This window comes from Monodelphis domestica, chromosome 3 (assembly GCF_027887165.1).
Source record: "Monodelphis domestica isolate mMonDom1 chromosome 3, mMonDom1.pri, whole genome shotgun sequence".
Taxonomy (NCBI): Eukaryota; Metazoa; Chordata; class Mammalia; order Didelphimorphia; family Didelphidae; genus Monodelphis; species Monodelphis domestica.
The window spans coordinates 484,072,420-484,095,405 of NC_077229.1; the positions used below are offsets into that span (position 1 = coordinate 484,072,420).

The 22,986-nt window shown below is 40.1% G+C and overlaps 1 protein-coding gene across 3 annotated transcripts in view; it reads left to right on the forward strand.

Moving 5' to 3' along the window:
- The first annotated feature begins 156 nt into the window (after positions 1-156).
- The window catches only part of PTCD2 (pentatricopeptide repeat domain 2), a 40,258-nt gene continuing 17,428 nt past the window's right edge, over positions 157-22,986 (forward strand). For 2 of the 3 annotated variants that reach the window (XM_007486507.3, XM_007486508.3), the window contains exons 1-7: positions 157-285; positions 4,214-4,306; positions 5,505-5,634; positions 9,914-10,031; positions 12,637-12,715; positions 13,099-13,190; positions 21,662-21,775. In XM_007486507.3, the coding sequence (XP_007486569.1) occupies positions 171-285; positions 4,214-4,306; positions 5,505-5,634; positions 9,914-10,031; positions 12,637-12,715; positions 13,099-13,190; positions 21,662-21,775 (741 nt within the window). In that variant the 5' untranslated portion in view covers positions 157-170. Of the gene's footprint in view, positions 286-1,049; positions 1,274-4,213; positions 4,307-5,504; positions 5,635-9,913; positions 10,032-12,636; positions 12,716-13,098; positions 13,191-21,661; positions 21,776-22,986 lie in introns of those variants that run through there. The other variant, XM_056824735.1, reaches the window with a different exon arrangement.

The following is a 22,986-nucleotide window of genomic DNA, read 5'->3' on the forward strand; positions in this document are numbered from 1 at the left end:
GTTTTTCTCTTTTCTTTTCCCACTCTCCGTGTCCCTCTAAGGTACTCGAGATAGAAGAGGGTGAGGTAGAGAGGAATATAGGAACTCTTTAAGCTTGCGGCTCTGAGGTGTCTCCTTCCCAACTCCTGCAGTTGGTATGGTCAGGGGCGGGGACGGAGGGAAGTATCAGAATGGCGGAGGTGTCTAGGTGTTTGAATCGAATTCTGCTGGAAACAATGCAGCGTTCTGTGACCCGTGACGTGCTGCTCCGGTTCAATCCCGGCTGCCGCCGCTGGGCCCTCGGAGGTACCCGCGGCCCCGGGCCCGCTTTTGTCCTTGGGGACGAGGGTGGGTAGGGGCGGAGGCTGGAGGGGTATAGAGCTGTGATTGCTTATATAATGCCCGCTTACGTATTCTCCTGCCCCCCCCCCCGGGGGGGTGCGGACGCCAATCAATCTCTCCGGGAACTAGTGGGAAACTATTTTTTCCTGAACGAACCTGGAAGACTTGGGAGGCGTTAGCTCAGCTCGGTTCTCCTTGCCTCAAAAATACGGCCTGGACTCCTCGAGGTTGTGCCCATGGGCCGGGTCCAGGCCATGCCCTAAACACAGCTAGTTAGATCTGAGGCCTCCCTTTTAATCTAATGAAGTCTATGGACTCAATCACGGAAGATTTTTAAAAATAATTAAAGGCATTGCTACAGTTCAGTTAGAAGTTAATGAAAATAAAGATAGTTTGCTTTGCATATATTTGTTTGTACGTTGTAAGAGTGTAAGCTTTCGGCTCTTGCTTATCACGGCACCTGGCACGGAGCAGTTGCTGTTCTTAACCTCAGGTGGCCTTATTAAAACCCTTTGGTAATATACAAACGACCTAGGCTACGGGACCTCTTTTTGCCAAATGGAAGGAATCGAAAGGGAATAAAACATTTATGAGCCAAACAATTGACAAATAGTGTTTCTTTCGATCCTCTCAACATTGAGCGTGCTGTTTATTATCCTCATTTGAGGATATGTTGAAGAAAAGTTGAGGAGAAAGGTTACACAGCCTGGATGGATTGGAACTCGGCTTTTCCTGGCTCTAGATCTAGCTAGCGCTCTTATCTTCCGTCCCCCCTAGCTGCCTCTACTGCTTCCCCTAGCTGAGGCATACTTTTCAAGAGCTTCTATGATGCACGGTTGTAGAGCAGGAAGGGACTATAAAGGTCATTTTGTCCAAACTCTATCTGTAGATGAGGAAACTGAGACTGAGGGAAATTAAGCGATTTTAAAGAGATACCCATCATCTTAAACAGGTAATAATTTGTTGAGCTTGGATTTGAACCTTCATCCTTCTACTTAATGACTTGAGGTAGACACAAACCCAGATTTTTCTTACTCCCAAGTTTAAGGCTTACATGCACTACTGCCTTCTCCCTTTACCAAGATAATTTCCTTCCTACATACCATATTTTGCTCCTACTCATGTCTTAAGAATTCTACAGAAAAAATCTAATTGTTTCTGTTCCATCTGTTGTATATCTTCATTACTTCTCCCTTCTTTCCCCCTTCATCCCAAGATCCCTTACTGTAGAATTGATAAATAGCATCAAAGTTTGCCAGAGTACAGAATTCCCTTATTCTTCTGTAGAATGATCCCTGGACTCCCAAAGGCTCTGCTTAAATTCTGGCACACCCAAACTAGAAAGCTTAGAGTATCAGCCCCAGCCTGGTTGCCTGAGGACCAGCCTGGCTAGTTTTGGAGAGACTGATTGGATATATACAAAATGAAAGCAAGACAACTTGGGTATACATGCACTATCAACAGAGGTGGTTTGAGAAAGGCCTGTAGAAGGTGATAATCAGCTGAATTTGGAAGGAATCTAAAATTCTAGGAGTTAGGGGTAAGGAGGAAATGTATTCCAGGCATAGGGTAGGGATTGGGGTAGCCTGGATGGAGGTCCCAATAGTCTGTGTATGAAGAACAGCAAGAAGGCCAGACTATCTGTGCCACCAGGTATAGGAAGCTAAATTGGAGACAGGTTAGGTTGTAAAGGTCCTTTACTGTCAAAATAAGGTAATGGGCAGCCACTGGAGTGATTGGATTTGGGGAATTGGGAGGTAGAGATATATTCAGATATGGTTTAGGAAAATTGTTTTGGCTGCTTTGTAGAGAATGTCCCCTTGGATCCTCAGAGGTAACCTTGGCCCTGGGTTTTAGCCTCAGTTTTCTTATCTGTAGATAAGTTGGGTTTGGTTGGACTAGAAGACCTCTAAAATCCCTTTCAGTTCTAAATTGATGAGTATCACACAATGAAAATAAATCCCCAATTGCTCCTTTGGAAGCAACTAGGTAGAAGCTAGGAGCAGAGGAGGGAAGAGATTTGAAGTAGGGATCCCCAAGTTAGGAGGCTTTGGGAATTTGCCAGGACAGAGAGTGATTAGAGCCTGTGGTACAGAGGAATAAACAAAATAAAATCAGATTGCTTTTTAGCTTTCCCTTCCTTGATGTCTTTGGGTAAAATAATTGAATATGCAAAGCTGAATGTTGTATGGCATATTTTTTTTGCTTTGTACTTTTGTGATAATAAGATAGCATTAATTCACTTATACCCAAGTCATATGAACCTCATGACTTAGAAATGAGCGTCTCTAATTCTCATAGTATCATGGGCTTATCTCTTCATATTGTCCCTAGTTAAAACTAAGATTTTTTAATTCCCTAATCAGAGACAGTAATATGCTAAATTACCTTAAAAGTTTCTTTTTTTTTAAAGAAGGGTGAGGTGTTGGGGTTTGATGTAGCTCTTCCAGTGACTGTTAGAGACCTTTAAACACATAGCATATTACTAAACAATATATGGGGCAACTAGGTGGCACAGTGGGCCTAGAGTCAGGAAGGGCTCAATTCAAATATAGTCTTTGACACTAACTGGGTGATCCTAGGCAAATCACTTAATCCTGTTTGCCTTAGTTCCCTCATCTGTAAAAATGAGCTAGAGAAGGAAATGGCAAACCACTTCAGGATCTTTGCCAAGAAAACCCCAAAGTGGGAGTTGGATGCAACTGAAAAATGACTGAACAACAAAATATTGCTGGATAGTAGTCTTATAATTTTAAGGCCAAGTTTTAAGGATTATGTGGTTATCTGGTATTCTAATGAGTAATCCACGAAAAGTATTACCCAAAATATAGGTGGACAATGACAAAATTCATTATCCATTGTTCTCTAGAGCTTAAATCGACCCCAGAGGCCATCTAGTCCAACTGCTTCATTTTTTTATATGAGGAAACAATCCTTGGGGAAGTCAAGGAACTTGAGAGATGTTGTATAGATATGAAGTATCTAAGGCCCGGTTTGAAACTCAGGAAGATAGGTCTCCCTGAATTCAGGTCTGGACCTCTATCATGTGCCACCTAGCTGCCCCTGTGTGGTAGCACAGGCTCAAGCTTTTCCCAGTACTCTGTCGATAAGAAGTCTGTATCTGTTCCAGGGTTTGAATGATGCCCCAGCAAGCACATTCTCTGTGATTAGCATACAGCTTTTTTATTGTCAGACATGCCTGATTTTTCTTTTTCCACACATTGCTTGTTCCCAACAAATAATATCTCCCAAAACTAGTGAAGAGTGCCACTAAAGGAAGGAATGGAGGGCTTTCTCTGTCTTGTTTCTTTCATCAGCACTTGTGTGAGATTTGTTCTCATCTGGCCCAACTAGGGCAAGAAAGTGGCTGTCAAGGACTCACTGAGTCACCAAGGGGAGGTCAAGTGAAAAAAATGCTCACCAGAAGCCAGAAAACCAAGCTTCAAGCCAACTCAGCTACTGAATAAGCTTTGTGACTCTTGAATAAATTACTTAACTTCTCTGGACCTCAACTACATCATTGGTATAAAGAGGATAATTTATCCTGACTGCTTTAAAAAGGGGGAGGGGAGAGCAGCTAAGTGGCTCAAGGGATGGAGAGCCAGGCCCACATTCAAATATGGCCTCAGATACTTCCCAGCTAGGTGAATCTGGGCAAGTCACTTAACCCCCATTTCCTAGACCTTCCTGCTCTTCTGCCTTGGAACCAGTACACAATATGGAGTCTTAATATGGAAGGTAAATGTTAAAAAAAAAAAGTCGGAGGAGATGATAAAGAACTTTGGAAACTGTAATGTACTACCTAAATGTAATGTATTACTATGCAAAAACAATTGCCAATTAACAACAAAATACATTTCTTTTTCTGGTTTTTTTTCTCTCCAACTTTTAGGGAAACGGTATTTGCTTACTGATGATGTCATTAAATTGCAAGAATTTCAGCAAGCAAAGGTGATGGTTTCTTGTCGATTTCAAGGCAAAAAAGGTAATAGTGATGGTTTGGTTAAGCTTGTTTTTATTGACTGGGCCTCACTATAAAGGGGATGATAATGATAGAGTGCTTACTATGTGCCAGGCACTGAGCTATGCACTTTAAAAACCTTATTTTGGGGGCAGCTGTGTGGCTCTGGATTGAGAGCCAGATCTAGAGATAGGAGATCCTGGGTTCAAATTTGGCCTCAGATGCTTCCTAGCTGTGTGACTCTGGGCAAGTCACTTAATCCCCATTGCTTAGCCCTTAACACTCTTTTGTCTAGGAACCAATATAGAGTATTGATTCTAAGACAGAAGGTAAGGGTTTAAAAAAACAAACAAAAAATATTTCATTTAACCCTTTCAACAACCCTAGGAGGTAGTTGCTTTTATTATCCCTGTTTCACAGATAAAGAAACCGAGGCAGATAGAGGTAAAATATCTGGTCTGTGGTCACTCAGGCAGTAAGTGGCTGAGGGCAGATTTGAACTCTGGTCTTGTTGACTCTAGATCTAATGCTCATCTTCCATCGACTCCCTAGCTTCTTAAGGTGTTTTCCTTTCTGTTCTCTCTAGCCCATCTCTACCACCACCCCCTTTAACCAAATGATCTCAGATCCTGCATGCCAGAGAGGATAGAGGCCCTCCATCAAAAGTGCTCCTATCCATTGTCATCCTCTCCCCACTATATCTGCCTCTCAAACATTCACTTTTTCAGTGTTTGAGAAAAAGGTTGCTCCTCCTTGGAGACCACTTTACCAATTTTTCTACCTTTACTCTAGAGAGAGCATTTGTTCACTCTTTTTTCAGTTGTGTCTGGTTCCATTTGGGGTTTTCTTGACAAAGATACTAGAAGGATTTGCCATTTCCTTCTCTGGCTCATTTTACAGATGAGGAAACTGAGGCAAACAAGGTGAAGCAACTTGCACAGGGTCGCACAACTAGTAAGAATCTGAGGCCAGATTTCAGCTCAGGAAGGTGAATCTCCCAGATTCCAAGCCCAGCTCTCCATCCACTGAGCCACCTAAGTGCCTGACACATAGTAAACCCTTAATGCTTGTTGAGTGACTAACTGATGGAGAATGGTTTGCCACCAGACTCTTGGACCCTGAATTCCTTTTGGTTCCCTGCGCCCCTTAGTGGAGATCAGTTCTTCTTTTCCTCCTCCACAGAGAGCCTAGGTGATGACTGCCACACTTGGATTTCTTTCAGAAATCTATTTTAAAGACATGGAAGAGAAAATGAAGGAAAAGGGTCTCATCTTAAAGGAGGAACTGAAGACCCTGCTCCATTTGTGTGAGACCCAAGAGGACATGGAGCTGGCCAGAAATGCCATTTACAGGTGAGATGATGTCATTAAATTGCAAGAATTTCAGCAAGCAAAGGTGATGGTTTCTTGTCGATTTCAAGGCAAAAAAGGTAATAGTGATGGTTCCTCGCCTGGCCCTTTCCCTGTGGATAGAGAGCTATCCCAGGTCCTCTCTGGAGGGATGCTTCTCCCTCACTCCTGACAGCTGGTGGGGGTGAAGGGGGAAGACTGTCACCGCTGTAACCGCCTCAAACAATCCACACATCCCTCATCCCACTGGGAAACTGCTTAAAAGACAGAAGCCTGGGTAGACCAAAAATACTTAACTATACTATTGGGATGTTACAGAATTAAATGTTTATATCTCCTCTCTCCCACCGTGTACTCTCTTCTGTCTCTCAGCCTCCTGGCTACCTGATTGTCTCTTGGGTTCCCAGATATAGCATAGGATGCCTGTGGACACCCCAGGGTGTCGGGGCTTCCGCTTTGGTCTTAACTTTACTGGAAATGAACTGACCCTGTTGTATTATCCTTAGTTCTCTGCATTAATGGAGATCATTTTTTCTCTGCTTAATTTCTCACATCCAGAGTGAGGAAGCTGTCATGAAATAATCACGCCGTCATAGCCATCCTTGGTTCCTCTTCCCAATCACATCGTGCTGAAATGCACCTCTCTCTGCTGCCCCTGCCCCGGTTCCTTCCTTCCTCTGACTGGGGAGGGATTGGGTGTTGGGGAGTCCCTCCGGGACCCCTCACATTAGGAGGGGGGCCTGGGGCAGCTATCTCATCCCTTCCTTCCCAACTGCAGGGTTTTCTGAGTGCCCTTTTCCCTTCCCCTCATCACATCCCACTTTGGGGCTCCTTTCTAAAATGTCATCTCCCCCGTTAGACTATGAACTCCTTGAGGGCTGGAGCTCTCTTTTCCTTTCTTTGTGTTTCTGAGCACAGTGTCTGCCACATAATACAACCAAACTTAATGAATGCTTATTGTCTCACTAACTAACAGTGAGACTCTTCTTCTGGGGTAACAAACCAAAAGATGAGACTCATCCTAAAATATCTTAATTCTTTGTCCTAATGATGTGTTTTAGAATGATTAAATGTTGTGCAAAATCTATATCAGATTACTTACCATCTCAGGGAGGAATAAGAGAATTTGGAACTCAAGAAAAAAATTTTAATGTTAAAAATTGGGGTTAGCTGGGTGGTTCAGTGCATCGAGAGCCATACCTAGAGCTAGGAGGGCCTAAGTTCAAATCTGGCCTCAGACACTTCCTAGCTGTGTGACCCTGGGCAAGTCACTTAACTCCCATTGCCTAGCTCTTACCACTCTTTTGCCTTGGAACCGATACACAGTACTGATTCTAAGATGGAAGGCAGGATTCTTAAAAATAAATAAATAAGGGGGCAGCTGGGTAGCTCAGTGGATTGAGAGCTAGCCCTAGAGACGGGAGGTCCTAGATTCAAATCTGGCCTAAGCCACTTCCCAGCTGTGTGACCCTGGGCAAGTCACTTGACTCCCATTGCCTAGCCCTTACCACTCTTCTGTCTTGACCCAATATTGACTCCAAGACGGAAGGTAAGGGTTTTAAAAAAATAAAATAAAATAAAATAAAAAATAAATAAATAAAATATTAAAATGTGTTTTTACATGTATTGAGAAAAGATTATTTTAAAAAGTGATAGAATGTGAAAACTTAAAGATTTCTTTGAGACCCCCAAATCCAAACAAACCCCTTATTCTAAAGAAATCAAAATCTACAGAGGCAAGACTAGAACTCTGATTTTTTTTTTACTCCCATATTAATTACTCCTTTGTGGAAGGGGTTTGGAGCTTTCTTTAAAATTTTCTTGTTAAAGGAAAAAACTCACTACCTTTGTTGCCTTTGTTACATTCACTTTGACTAGGGAAGTATTTGAATCATGGTTACTGATCATATAAATGTGTTATGAGGCTTATAGAAAATATTTATTGATTTTTATAGATATTTTAAAAGGTTTTAAACTTTTTTAAAGATTTTTTCTCCACTGAAATCTGATATGACTCCAGCATATAATTTATTCTTTAAAAAAAACAAATAAGTCCTTACCATCTGTCTTAGAATCAGTATATACTAGTGTTTCATATTAGCTATAATTTTGATAAAAACATAGTTTTATTGATGCCTTTTGTCTTTTACATCAGGGTTATTTCAGCCACCCCAACTTTCCCCATTCCACTCTCTTTTGTGAGAGAGAAAATCAATTAACCAAAAACATCTGGGTCAGTGACCATATTTCACATTGTTCTCAGAATTCTGTCCCAGTAGGCCCCCACTCTGAAGAGGCAGGTATGTTTCATTATCTTTTCTTGAGGATCTTTGTTTTGTTTTGTTTTTTCCTCAGAAATCAATCTCCTATTACTGATCTCATTTATATTGTAGTCGTCATGTAATATTGTCCTCCTGCTTCTGCTTTATTTTGCTCTGTGGTAATTTATACAGATCTTCCTATGTTTCTATGAATTACTCTTGTTAATCACTGCCTCACTAATATTTCACATACCATAACCATTTTTAGCCAATCCCCCTCTTTAATTTACAATAATAAATTATGTTGATATGATTTAAAGTTTGCAGAATGCCTTCAATACATTATCTCATTTGATTGTCATAATATAACAACCCCTATAAGTAGGCATTATTCTTTATCCCCATTTTACAGCTGAGAAAACTGAGTTTCAGAGACATTAAGTGACTTGTCCCAGGTCACAGAGCTTGAAAATATATGAATTGGGATTGGAAGTGCCTACTATGCCAGGCTTCCTGATTAGCTCAGGGACATCCAACTATTGTCTGTCATAAAATTCATATAACCAAATGTATATGATGCATCATGATGTAATTTCAACTTCTTCCAGTGATTTCAGTTAGAATAAACTTTTATTAAGTACCTACTGTGTGCCAGGCACTGTGCTACATGTGTTGTAATTTCAATGGAAATCAAGGGGAAAAGATAGTTCTTTTTAAAAAACATCACTATCAGTTCAATTCAGCAAATAATCCAGGGCCTATTTTGTGTAATATACTATCAAACCCTCTCCCCATAATATTCACATGATAAATTTTCTTTAATTGGGTTTCTCATGTCTAAGAAGTCCCTGTAAGCTCTCTTGGGAGGGAAAGAGAGAGACAGAAAAGAAGGAGGAAAGAAGGAAGGGAGGAAGAGAGGGAGGAAAGAAATATGAAAGGAAGGAAATATAGAAGGGAGGGAATAAGGAAGAGAGGGAGGGAAGAATGAAATATGGAAGAGAGAGAGGAAGGGAAAAGGAAGGAAAGGGAGAAAGGAGAGAGAAAAGGAAAGAAGGAAGAAATTATTATGTTCCTACAATGTGCCAGGCCACTGATCTGAGCTCTTTACATATATTATCATATTTGATTCTCAAAGCAACCCCAGAAAGTTGGTGCTGTTTTTTCCTCATTTTATAGTTGAAGAAACTGAGACAGAAGTCAAGTAACTTGCCTAGAATAACACATCTAATAAGTGTCTGAGGCTAATTTGAACTCAGATCTTCCTGACTCCAGGCCCAGCACCCTATCCATTGTACCATCTAGCTATTTATAATAATAGAAATAGCATGTATAATAGTCTCACACTTTTCATACTGCATTCATATCCTCTCAATTACCACAACAACCTACACCTTCACTAAATTTCATTTTGTTGCTTCATTATGGCAGTTAAGTTGAGGAAGTCCTATTGAACTTGGAAGAAAGAAGATCTGAGTTCAAATGTTACACCAGATAAAACTAGCTATGTGACAAATCACTTAACCTTTCTTAGCCTTAGGACCTCGTCTCTAAATGGGAGTGATAATAGCACTTAGCTCATTGAGTAAGGATCAAATAGGGCAACCCTGAACAAAGTAAAGTACCTTGCAAACCTTAGAGCACTTTATAAATGCTGGGTATTATTGATAATAGTATGGATATCACTCATAAAAAGAAAATGACTTTGCCAATGAGGGGAAGTACAGCAATGGTACTCGAGGGTAAGAGAGAGCAAGCAAATACGGAGTGGGGGAAAACAGAAAGATGCCAGAGAGTTTCAGTTCCAGGCCATCATCTCAGTAACTTGCCCTGAGTCACCAAAAAGGGGGGGGGGGGAGAAGGAGCTTTAAGTATCTCCTTTCATTAACCATTAGCCCCAAAGTAGACCATGTTTGTGTAAGCCTTGTACCTCTGAATCTCACTGATTCCCTAGAAATCTTAGTAGGTATTTGTCCTCATTCATTCTCTCATCATTGGAACCATTTCATCTTTTTCATTATTAGGTACCATGCAGAGAACAGAAACGTTTGCTTTGGGGAGTTTAAGTTTGGACCCCTTTTTATAAGGCTGTGTTATGAACTGGACCTGGAACAGTCTGCAGTGGAGCTCATCAAAGACCAGGTCCGTCACTTATGATTCATCTTCTTTGCTTTGGCCATTTTCTCTAAGGATGACCTGGCCATTTCTGTAAGGGTGTCTGTCATTGGCCTTTTCCATCAGGGTGGCACTGGCTATTCCAGTGAGGATGATATTGAACATTTCCATAAGGCTGACATTGACCTTTTCCATAATGAGGCTGAATAAGTTTTTCTTATACCAATCTTCCAAGGAACTTTACAGTTTTCCTTTGGCCTAGCAGAGCTACTGGCATCACTGCTTTTATACACTGAGGCCACGGTTAACAACTAAATAGAAATAATGAAAAGAGAAGCCCTGTTCTGTCTTGTTACAAGTGAGAACTCTGGATAATGGCTGATGCTGGAGCCAAATGTTTGGCACAAAATCATTCAATGATTCACACTATTGCTTCTCAAAGGGAGAATGAGTGTGATTGGGCAAACTGCTATGAGACTTTATACCACTTGGGAAGATAGTGCAGTTTTAGCATGTTATTAAAGTTTTTTATTTGACATGTTTTTCTGCTTTATTTTTTGCCAAATGTGTATGCCTGAATTTGCATGTAGTGAGTTTACATAAAATAAGGCCCTACCCTACTGGCTCTCTTTCCATTGTGGAAGAGTTAAGGTGTGTTCCTTTTTTTTTTAAACCCTTATTTTCTGTCTTGGTAGTAACTCTTAAGACTCAAGGGCAAAAGTTAGGCAAATGTGGTTAAAGAGACTTGCCCAGGGTCACATAGCTAGGAAGTGTCTGAGGCCAGATTTGAACCCAGGACATCCCAACTCCAAGCCTAGTACTCCTTCCATTTCTAACTGCCCCTCTGTTCCCCTTTCAGAGGACCCACATATGAACATCTAACTTTACACAGGAAATGAATGAGAAAGTGATTATTTTGTAGAAAAAGGGATTCTGTGCTCTAACTTCTGAGAATGTTCCTCTGTGCATTTAAGTATTTGTTGACAGCATACCATCAACAAGAATAACTCATCTGTCTATTTCTTTGAGATATATAGAGCACTTTCCTCAGAGTGACTCTGTGAAGTAGATACTGTAGATATGGTTACCACTGATAATATAGCTTTTTTTTAAATGCCTCAAGCATTTCTCCAAGGCCACAAGTTGCAAAACAGCTACAACCCTGCAGCAGAAGAATTTCCTTGTTCAGAACTAATCAAATAATAATAGCAAATAATTAATAATAATAATAATAGCTAACATTTATATAGCGCTTACTAGCTGCCAGGCTCTGTGCTAAGTGCTTTACGGTTATTATCTCCCTGTGCTAAGCTCTGTACATTATCTCATAGAAATGATCCTTGTAAAGCTCCTAGCACTGTGAATTATTATCTCTATGAGAAAATCATTCTAAAGCTCCTTGCACAGTGAATGATTGCCTCTAATCACTGTAAAACAGCACAGTGAATTATTATCTCTATGAGATAATCATTGTAAAAGGCTTAGCCCAATGAGATAATTATAAAGAATTTAGTACAGTGCTTAGGACATAGTAAGCACTCTATAAAGTTAGCTATTAGAATTACTGTTGTTATTATTGTCTCATTTGATCCTCTCAAAAATCCTGGAAGGTAGGTGTTAGTATTATCCTTATTTGACAAACGAGGCAACTGAAGCAAACAGGGCTTAGTGACTTGCCCAGGGCCACACAGCTGGTAAGTGTCTGAGGCTTGGATTCAGCTCAGGTCTTCCTGACTGCAGGCGAGGCAGCTCTGTCCACTGAGCCACCTAGCAATGAAATCACAGGTGTGGATTCCTTCCCTTCTATCCACCCACCCCCCAAAAAACCCGATCCGTTTTACAAAGAAAGAAACCAACTCTGAGAGACTAAATGATTCTTCCACAGCCACACAGCTAATCATTGTCAGAGACAAGGGTCGAACCCTGGTCCCTGACCTTATCGGAGAGATGAGACCTCAGACTAGAGTAACAGTATTTAATACTTTGACATAAGCATCTCCAGAGGGAAACCGTGTGTATGTGCTGGGGCAAAAAAAAACAAAAACAAAAACATACCTGCCTCTTCAGAGGCGGGGGCCTACTGGGACAGAATTCTGAGAACAATGTGAAATATGGTCACTGACCCAGATATTTTTGGTTAATTGATTTTCTCTCTCACAAAAGAGAGTGGAATGGGGAAAGTTGGGGTGGCTGAAATAACCCTGATGTAAAAGACAAAAGGCATCAATAAAACTATGTTTTTATCAAAATTATAGCTAATATGAAACACTAGTATATACTGATTCTAAGACAGATGGTAAGGACTTATTTGTTTTTTTAAAGAATAAATTATATGCTGGAGTCATATCAGATTTCAGTGGAGAAAAAAAATCTTTAAAGAAGTTTAAAACCTTTTAAAATATCGATAAAAATCAATAAATATTTTCAATAAGCCTCATGACACATTTATATGATCAGTAACCATGATTCAAATACTTCCCTAGTCAAAGTGAATACAACAAAAAAAAGGCAACAAAGGTAGTGAGTTTTTTCCTTTAACAAGAAAATAAATCCTGATCAGATAAGACCATGCAGTATAAGAGTAAAAACCACTTTAACACGTGTTCTCTCTTTTGGTTTTTCCCTCTGGCAGCATTTGAAGGGTTTCTTTTCAGACTGCACATCATTCAATATTCTGATGAATATGTTATTTATCAAAGACAATTATGAAGGTAAGTATGTAGTTGTTTTTCTAAAAAAAATGGGCTTTTTTTAAACACAGCAAAAAGAAAAATTGAGCACTAAAAATTAAAAAGCATGCCTATAATCTCACTGAATGTTTGAGTTATAGAATCTATTTTTTAGTCTAAAAGAACGATTGCATGTATGGTGTGTCTTAATGAGGCATATATCAGATTTCACTTGTTCTAGAAATATTATGGGGTTTTAAAAGATTAGTGCCTTGTATATGGTATGATTTATTTTGACATGTGTTCAATAACTTTATGTAGAAAATGTGTTTTTCTCTGGCTAACACTAAAGTAGTCAGGTCCCAGAGGTTCCCAGAGGATCATAGTCACTTTCCTAGTGCTTGGTCATTGCTCTTCTTTGGCAGGTGCATTGGAGGTTTTAATAGAAATGAAAAACCAAGGGGTAAAGTTCAATAAAGACACCTACGTCCTTGCTTTTGCAATTTGCTACAAATTGGTAAGATAATCTCTTTTAACTTTCAAAGCTTGGTGGATGGAGGAGTGGGGGAATAAGGGATAGTCTTTGGGAATGTTTTTCATTGTGCCTGTTTGTTGTTGTTTTTATAAATAAATAAAACCTAATCTATCTTAAGAGCAGCTAGGTAGAGCAATGAATACAGCTCCAGAACTGGAGTCAGGAAGATCTGAATTCAAATCTACCCTTCACACTTCTGACTGTGTGTCTGTGTGTTCCTGGGAAAGTCACTTAACCCTATTTACCTTAATTTCCTCATCTGTAAAATGAGCTGAAAAAGGAAATGGCAAACCACTCCAGTATCTTTGCCAAGAAAACCTCAAATGGGGTCACAAGGAGTCAGACATGACTCAAATGATCAAATGGCAAAAAAGCAAAAGGTTTCCATCTAATGTAAAAATTTCATTATTTTGATGTGGGCAGCAAGTCTTGTCCAAAGAACTAAAGACTCAGACAATCTCCATGGCAAGGGAGAGTGAGCTTTATTGAGACAGAGTGGTTTGAGTGGTGGAGGCAACAGAATGGCCCTGGAATGGCAGTTGAAAAACCATGTCATAGAAAAGCAATGGCCTCATTTGTTGGTTGTCAGGGAAGGATTGTTTGGGTGGTTATGACAAAGGGACAGATGTCACTTTTGCCCATAATTCACCTTGTTTCCTCCTGGGAGGTGGGGGGTGCAGTGCAAACCACAGTGCCAGTGGGGTGCTAATGTTTTGTTAAACATCCAGGGGTGACTTATGGTCACTTCTTGGTTAGTTCTGCACATGCCCAAGAAAGGGAAAGTCTGTGCTCCTTGGCCAGAGTTGCCCACATTCTCATGGCAACCTGTCCACATGGTAACCTATATCAGTTTCAAGAAAACTAAGCTGAAATGAGTATGGTGGACAGAGAGTTGACCTTGGAATCAAAAGCCCTGATTTCAAGACCCAGTGGCACATGCTGACTGTGTGACTGTGGACAAGTCACTCAATTCAGCAGGCAGTTTTCTAAGACATATAAGAGTAGGTTCTGATCTGCATTGGCAAAAATAGTTTCTTCATCCAAAAGTCCCCTTTACCATTGATATCACAGTTGTTGTTTTGTTTGTTTGTTTGTTTTCTGGGAAGGAAAAAATGTATTGAACTTTGTTTTTTTAGGGGAAAAGGTTTTCATTTTTTTTCTCCTTTTAGAACTTGGTAACAAGGGAAATAATAAATAAAATTAATAGAAAGAGCATTGGAATTGGGGAAGTTAGGAGATCTAGGTTCTAGTCTCTGCTATTCAACTAAACAGCTATATGACCCTGGTTGATTATTACTCTGTGATTGTCATGTTACCACTTAGGACCCAAGTTTTCTAATCTGTCAATGAAGGCAGTTGGATTAATTGGTCTCTAAGGTTATTTTCTACAATAAAAGCCTATTAATCTTGCTCTCATGCTCTTATTCTCTCCTTTCATAATATCCTGTTCCTTGATTTTCTGCCACCTTGAAGTCCCAGCTCAATTGCTTTCTTTATGAAGTCTTCCCAACTTAGCCTAACCAGAGGCTGTCTTACCCACTTGTATGCCTCTGTAGCATTTTGTACCACTCATGGCCCTTGATACATACTGCTTTAGTTGTTTAGTTAGAAAAATACATATCTACTAAATCACAAGCTCCTTGAAGATAGAATTTGCCCTGATTCTTAATATTTCCCCATAGCAGCCAAGAACAGTGATTTATCCTTAATTAAAGCTCAGCAAATGTTTGTTCAACAGATGGATGGTTATATGGATAAATGATTAAATAGATGGTTGATCGGACAGATGGACGGATGGATGGATGGATGGTTAGATGGATGGACAAATGGACAAATGATCACATTAAACTGGCATCCAAATGTATAATTGAGAATTTGTTACCCTAAAAAAGAATTACATTTCCCCCTGATGATCATTTGGGGGGCTAGTCTCCCCAATTTGATCATTTAACATAATCATCTTGTACCTCTAAAATCTTCTTATTATTGTAGTTTCCTCTTAGAAGGTGAAATTTTGTATGCAATGAGCACATTATTATTGAGATTTATTAGTGATCATTAGAAATCAAGAAATAAAGAGGATACAAAATAAAGACCACGTGCCCATGGCTGATTAGCCCACTTTAAATGCCTGCGCTTAGCTTACCATAGCCACCATGCTGACTGCAATCCCAAGAAAAAGACCCAAGAGGACCACCCATTCACTAATATCCTCTGTCTACAGGAAGTACGCAATGACAGGAAGTCAGTGTACTGTAGTTCTTTTTTGGGGTAACAGATTTTCAATTATACACAAGGTAGGATCCATTTTAGCTTTAGTAGACTGACCAAAGACTTACCCAGCCTGATCACAGCCAATTAAGTATCTGACAAGCCCTCCCACATGACCCAGAGCTCACCCTCTGGGAAGCACAGTGCTCAGAGAGATTGCCACTTGGATGGAAGGGCTTCCATTTCTTCAGTGTCTCCTCCTTCTGCCTTGTGTTTCTCCCTAAGCCCTATCACTTTTGTCACTTTGGAAAGCCACAAAGCCAGGAAAACAAAATATCATCATCTTAGAGTTCTCCAAGACCAGTTTCTCTTGATAACTGATAAATAGACAGTAGAAGAGGTTTAGATTTCTTGTGTAATTGAGAATCAAATTTGGCTTTAGGAATGCTTGGGCTGGTTTTCAGGTGTCATTTGCATTGTCAGTAATGTTTTAGCAAAAAAGGTAAATAGGCATAAAACAATGAGCAGGTGTAAGTCATGGGTAAAAAGAGAAAAAAGAATCTAATCGAAGCTCTTTGAAGTAATAGTACCTGGAAAGATGAGTGAGAAGTAGTGGCAGCAAAAGGACCCAGTAGAGAGTCAGGACTTAAGAGTCAGGAAGGAGGGCAGCTGGGTAGCTCAGTGGATTGAGAGTGAGACCCAGAGATGGGAGGTCCTGGGTTCAAATTTGGACTCAGACACTTCCTAGCTGTGTGACCCTGGGCAAGTCACTTCACCCCCAGTGCCTATCCCTTACCACTCTTCTGCCTTAGAACCACTATTGATTCTAAGATGGAAGGTATGGGTTAAAAAAAAAAAAAAAGGAGCCAGGAAGACCTGAGTTCAAATACTACTTCAATCATTACTATGACTGAGCAAGTCTTAGCTCTGGCATCCTCAGTTTCCTCATTTATAAAATGGGGGTTATAATGGCTCCCTTCTCCTAGGGTCATTGTAAAGATCAAATGAGGTAGCATGAAATAACACTTTGCAAATATTAAAACACTGGTAATTGTTGCAGCAGCTAGATGATCCAGTGGATAAAGCACTGGGCCTGGCATCATGAAGACCTGAGTTCAAATCCTGCCTCAGACATTTATAAGCTGTGTGACTCTGGAAAAGTCACTTGATCACTGCTTACGTCATTTTTTTCATCTCTAAAATGGAGATTATAAGCAGTACCTACCTCTCAGGGTTGTTGAGGATCAAGAATATCTGTAAAGCACTTTGCAGACATGAAAGCTCTCTATATGATAGAAATGAGCACTTGATTGGGAATTAGAGATATCCAGGGTTCAATTCCCACCCCTGCTTCTGACTCAGATGTGCCCTTGGAAAAAACATTTAACTGCTCAAGGCTTCATCTGTAAAAAGAGAGATTTGAACTGGGTTATCTCAAAGGACTCTTCCAACTATGAATGTAGGTAAATAGTCCCAGGACCACAGGATTATAGATGTCGATTTGGAAGCAATCTCAGAGGTCAACTCCTCCTCCTCTCCATTTTATAGATGATAATCTGAAGTCCAGAAGTTGTGACTTGCCTAACATCATAGAGTAAGAGATGGGGCTGGATTGAACTCAGGATATCTCTAATTCCCAATCAAGGAACTTCTAACTCCTAATCCAAGATTGTGATTTTTCACAGTATGGCAAGAATAGGAATAATTTTTACTGACCATTTTGAATAGCTATCAGTAACATTGAAATACTGACTGACATTTTTTTATAATTGAAGTGAAAACCCATCAACATTGGCTTCCTTTTTTTTTTATTTTAAACATTTCAGGTTAAATCATTTGGCTCTGTCAAATGGCCAATTTTCCTATTACCCCTTCCCTTATTTCCTTTTTTCTTTTTCCTTCTTCTTTGACTAGGTGTTATGCCATGGAGGGCATCCATAGGTACCCAAGCTTATTGTTTAGCATCCCTGGTGGCATCAAAGCCCAAAGAGGTTTCTGTCCCTGGATGTGAATGTGATGGGATGATTCTCTTTTTATCTCATGAGAGGGTCTCATCACAATTCTGAACATTAGACGAATCATTGGGTCAGATCACAGTCACTAAGAGACATATTCAACTCCTGGGTGCTGCTAAGTTAAAAAAGATCCTTCCATTCTGATGGTGAGTGCAGAGAGGGATGGATGTGTGCAGAACCTGGTTAGTCAGAGAACGTAAAAATACATGGGCTCTTTCATTCTACATTAAGGAGTTAAAGTGAGACTATTTCCTCCACACCTTAACCTCAGACCTCAAGACCAGCTCCCAACTCTGTGCTATTTGATTAAGAAAAAAGTCAGAGTAGGAGAGTACTAATTACTCACATTTAATAATTACAATTTAATAATAATTACTAGATTAATCATTATAAGAGCTAACATTTATGTGGAGCAGCTAGGTGGTAGAGTAGTTAAAAGACCAGGCCTGGAATCAGGAAGACCTAAGTTCAAATCCTATTAGCTGTGTGACCTTAAGCAAGTCACTTAACCCAGCTTGCCTCAGTTTATTAATCTGTCAAATGAGTTAGGGAAGGAAAAGGCAAACCACTCCAGTGACTTTGCCAAGAAAACCCTAAATTGGGTCCAAGAGTTGGACACAACTGAAAATGCCTGAATACCAACAAGAAGAGATAGTATGATTCATGGCGTACATCATTATCAACCCCATTTTATAAAGAAGAGAGAATTTGAAGTCTTTAAGCTTGTACATGCCAGAGCCAAGACTGGAACCCAGATTCTCTGCCTGTTCCGTTACCCAGTCACCTTCCATTGCCAAGGCCCCTGATTGAGAAAATGAGTAACCGAGGGAGATTTCTTCCACTTTGCTTAGAATCAGCCTTGGAGGATCAGGTTGGTCAGATTTTGTGGATTCTATGAGTGGCATTAATAACCTATTTACCCAGTGCTTTATTATATGAATGTTTTATTTCATATATATGTCTATATATAGGTGTGCGCGTGTGCCACTAAACCATACACAGATTGCATATTGACTTTGAAAACCACTGTAAGAGAGGAGCTGGACTGGTCAGATCAGCCAAGCCTGAGCTGCCCGACTTTGGGGAGAAGGGGTTTCAGTTATTCTAGGGACCCCCTGCTCCCTCTTCCCTTCTGCCCCATTCCTAAACTCAGCTTAAGCTTCCTTACCTTGATCCTTACCTTGTTACCTTGTTCCCTTAGAATAAAACAGTTTAATAAGAACAAGTGACTGACTCCATCTCATCTAGAGAGGCTTGAAGTTGGGAGGAGGGAAGTGGCATCTCTCTCCCCAGGGAGAGGGAAGCTAACTGTATCAAGCCTGTTTAGCCAAGGTCTCTGAGGGAACAGCAGTTAAGGTCCTGAAAGGCAACCAGAGTGGGTTTGTCAGAGAGAGCTGGGAGGGAAGACAATCAATCCATCCTCTCTCTACTTGACTCAACTCCATCTTTACCTCACTCTGGTCCTGACCCAGCAGGGAGGGGAGACTCCATTCTCCCCCTGCCCTCATATTACAGTTATATTATACCATATATCAACATTATCTATTTTCTTTTGATATCTATTTTTATCTTGATAAATATTCCCCAAGTGTGTATGTATATATATATATATATATATATGTGAGTATACACACATATACATATAAATAACACATGCCCGTAAATACATATATAAACACATATTCTAGCCATTAAATTACATACAGATTGCATATTAACTTAGAAAACCACATGTCAGCATTATCTGTCTTCTATTATGTATTTTTATATTTTCCAATTATTTCTATATATACACAGATACACACACATAGATATATACACATGCATACATAGCTACACCCACATGGGATCCAGTAAACTATTTACAGGCTACATATTAACTTAGAAAACCACATACATATACATCTACACATCTACACACATACTTGTATATACACATCTACAGGCACACATATGGGAGCCAATAAATGGACTGTATACAGTTTATGGACTGCATTTTAACTTAGAAAACTACATATCAGCCTTATCTGTGTTTTATTGTATATTTATTTTTATAAATATTTCCCAGTCATATATATATGTGAATATATTTGTGTTATATACACACACACAAATCATTACATCGTATACAGCCTGGATATTGACTTAGAAAGCAACATATCGACATTATTCATGTTCTATTGTATTTTTATTTATTTTGTTAAATATTTCCCACATATATATTTCCCAAATATATCTATATGAATGTATGTGTATTATATACACACACGGGAATCGTTAAACTGTATATAGCCTGGATATTGACTTAGAAAGCAATATGTCAACATTCTCTGTGTCCCAGTGCATTTTTATTGTGTTAAATATTTCCCAGACATATAGATAGATATATACACATATATGTGAGTCATTAAACTGTCTGCAGACTGCATATTATCTAGAAAACCATCTATCAGCATTCTCTGTGTCCTAGTGCATTTGTATTTACTTTGATAAATATTCCCCACGTACATTTCCATGGCATAGAGGCTGGGGCACAGAAGGTCTTACTTAGGTGACATGCCCGGGCCCAATAGGAAATAAAAATTAGATCTGGAGCCTGAGCCCAGCTGTTTCCGACTCCAAACCCAATGTTCTGTTTCGACCAGATGGTAAATGTTTGCTATTGTGTTCTAATAGTCTTCTCCTTAAATCATCAAATTCTGCCCTTTCTAAGCAGGTCTGCCTTGAAGATTTTGGTTGTTATTCAAGACATGACAGACAAAAGCATAAATTCACAGTAGACAGTGATCTCATAAGTCTGCTCTTTTTCCAGGAACTAGGAAAAGATGAAGGGAGGGCAGGAATTCAGTCTTACCCTTGAAATCTCTTTATTTTGCTGACTTTGTGGTTAATTTTCTTCATTAAAATAATCAATTTTCACAAGAGCCTTTTTAGATATGAACTCAGGTTGGCACGCAAGGTTGAAAAGACTTTATGGGGTTGTGGGGACCAGCTAGGTAGCACAGGGGCTAAAGCACCAGGCCTGGAGTGAGGAGGATTTGGGCTCAAATTTGATGCTTCCAAGTTTGACAAGTGTTTGACAAAGATGTAGGTAAGTCACCCATTTGCCCAGCCCTTGCTCTTTGGTCTTAGATGTGTTACTAAGACAGAAAGTAAAAATTAAAAAAAAAAAATAGGGGGCAGCTGGGTGGCTCAGTGGATTGAGAACTAGGCCTAGAGATGGATGGTCCTAGGTTCAAATCTGGCCTTAGACACTTCCTAGCTGTGTGACCCTGGGCAAGTCACTTCACCCCCACTGCCCAGCCCTTATGGCTCTTTTGCCTTAGAACCAATACACGGTCTTGATTCTAAGGTGGAAGGTAAGGGTTTAAAAAAAGCAAAACAGAAAGAAAAGATTTGTTGTTGTATACTTTGAAAATCAAAAGTCTCCCTGGCCAGATGTTCCTCCTGAATGCTGAGCTTTACCTCTGGGAGAATTCTATAGAATAACAAACCAAAGCATGTAGCTTGTTTCTATGTGTAGATCATCTGCAGAAGCTGATGGTTTGTAGAGATCAGCCCAATCCCTGGGCTGGTAGGTAAAGGCCTGTCCATTGGCAAAGAATAGCTTCTTTCAAAGCTTTTTTTTAAGTTAATTTAAAGCTTTTTTTTTTTAATAATAGGGAGTTAAAAGAGAGAATACCAATAGAAAATTTTCTCTAAGTAAAAAAAGAGATCATTTATTTGTGTTTTTTTTTTCAATCCATCACCTTCCATCTTGTAATCAATACTAAGAATTGGTGCCAAGATAGAAGAGCAATAAGGGCTAGGGAGTTGGGGTTAAGTGCCTTGCCCAGGGTCACACAACTAGGAAGTGTCTGAGGCCAGATTTGAACCCAGCATATCCCATCTCTAGGCCTGGCTCTCTATCCACTTAGCCACCCAGCTGCCCCATTTAATTATTTTTTAATTAAAATGTATGTTGGTGGTATTATCATTGTTGATTGTCCAAAATGAAGCCCTTTTTCTGCATGTGGAAAATTCCTTATCTGCTCCTTTGCAGATGCACAATCTCTTTAAAGGTACTGAAGCCTGAGTCTACATTTGATCCTCCCAGCTTTCAAGGAGAAAGCTCCAGAGCTGGTGAAGAAAGCCCCGACAAGTGGATGAAAACTCGAACCCGGTAGACTCATCTCAGTGAACTTGGAAAGACCTAAGGATGGCTCACTAATTCTTGTCTCTCTACAGAACAGTGCCAAGTCATTCAACACCAGCATGAATTTACTGGACGAAGCACTGATAAAAGGAGAAGTTTTGACAAAGCGGGCATACAGTTTTGCCATCGCATTAGCCCTCAAACAGGTATGGATGTGGGTGGGGAGTCCGTTTAATCAATGAGCATTTAAGAGGTGGCTGCAGAGGAGAGACACATGAATTCGTCTGACTGCTTTCAATAATATTGACATTTTTTCCTCAATCTGGTTTAATCTTCCATTAAGTCCAACAAGATCTTAGGCCCCATTATTTATTATTTGTTTATTTCAGACCCTTATCTTCTGTCTTAGAACTGGTATTAGTATTAAGTATTCGTGCCAAGGCAGAAGAATGGTAAGGACGAGGCAAATGGGGTTCAATGACTTGTCCAGGGTTACACAGCTAGAAAGTGTCTGGGGTCGGATTTGAATTCCCATCTCCAGGCCTGACTCTATCCATCGAGCCACCTCGCTGCCCCTTTCAGGTCCCAGTATTCTGACAAGGCATTGCATTGGGAACTGGAGAGCAGAAGAGTCCATGCCCTTCTTCACAGAGCTCATTCTGAAAGAGCAACTGAAATCTGTGTTGAGGGCCATTGGTGCCAAATCCAAATAGAAACAGGGGCCACCAAATTGGAGGGGTCCTTAGGTATATATGCACCATATGGAATATATATACACCATCTGTGTATAAAATGCGTATGTAAATCAAAATAAGGTATCTGACCAAAAATACATTCATATATAGTGCATGCCACATATTGACTTAGAAAGCCACGGTTAGCATTATTTCTATTCTATTCTGTTTTTAATTATGTTGTTAAATTTTTCCCAATTACATTTTGATCTGGTCCAGGCCTTACTCAGAGGTGTTGTGCATTAGCGTGTGTGTAGGGAAGTTGTCCCCGCTCTGCACTCCACACTCGGTAGGGTGTGTGCTCGGTGCCTGACCATGGGCAGTTGCTCATTAGGAATGATTCTCTTGAAGGCATTGCCAGTGATTCCTAGAGTCACCCCCTTAGCTGAGGGCAAACAAGAGCAAGTATACCTTCCAGCAGCAGCAGGCAGCTAGAGCACCAGGCTTGGAATCAGGGAGGGTTCTCTTCCAGAGTTCAAATCCATCCTCAGACACTTGCTAGCTGTAGGACCCTGGCTGAGTCATTTCACCCTGTCTGCCTCTGTTCCTCCATCTGTAAAATGAGCTGGAGAGGGAAATGGCAGTCCAGTGTCTCTGCCAAGAAAATCCCAAATGGGGCCACAGCGAATCAGACATGACTGAATGACTCATCCTCAATGGTGGTCCAACAGCTCATGATGGAT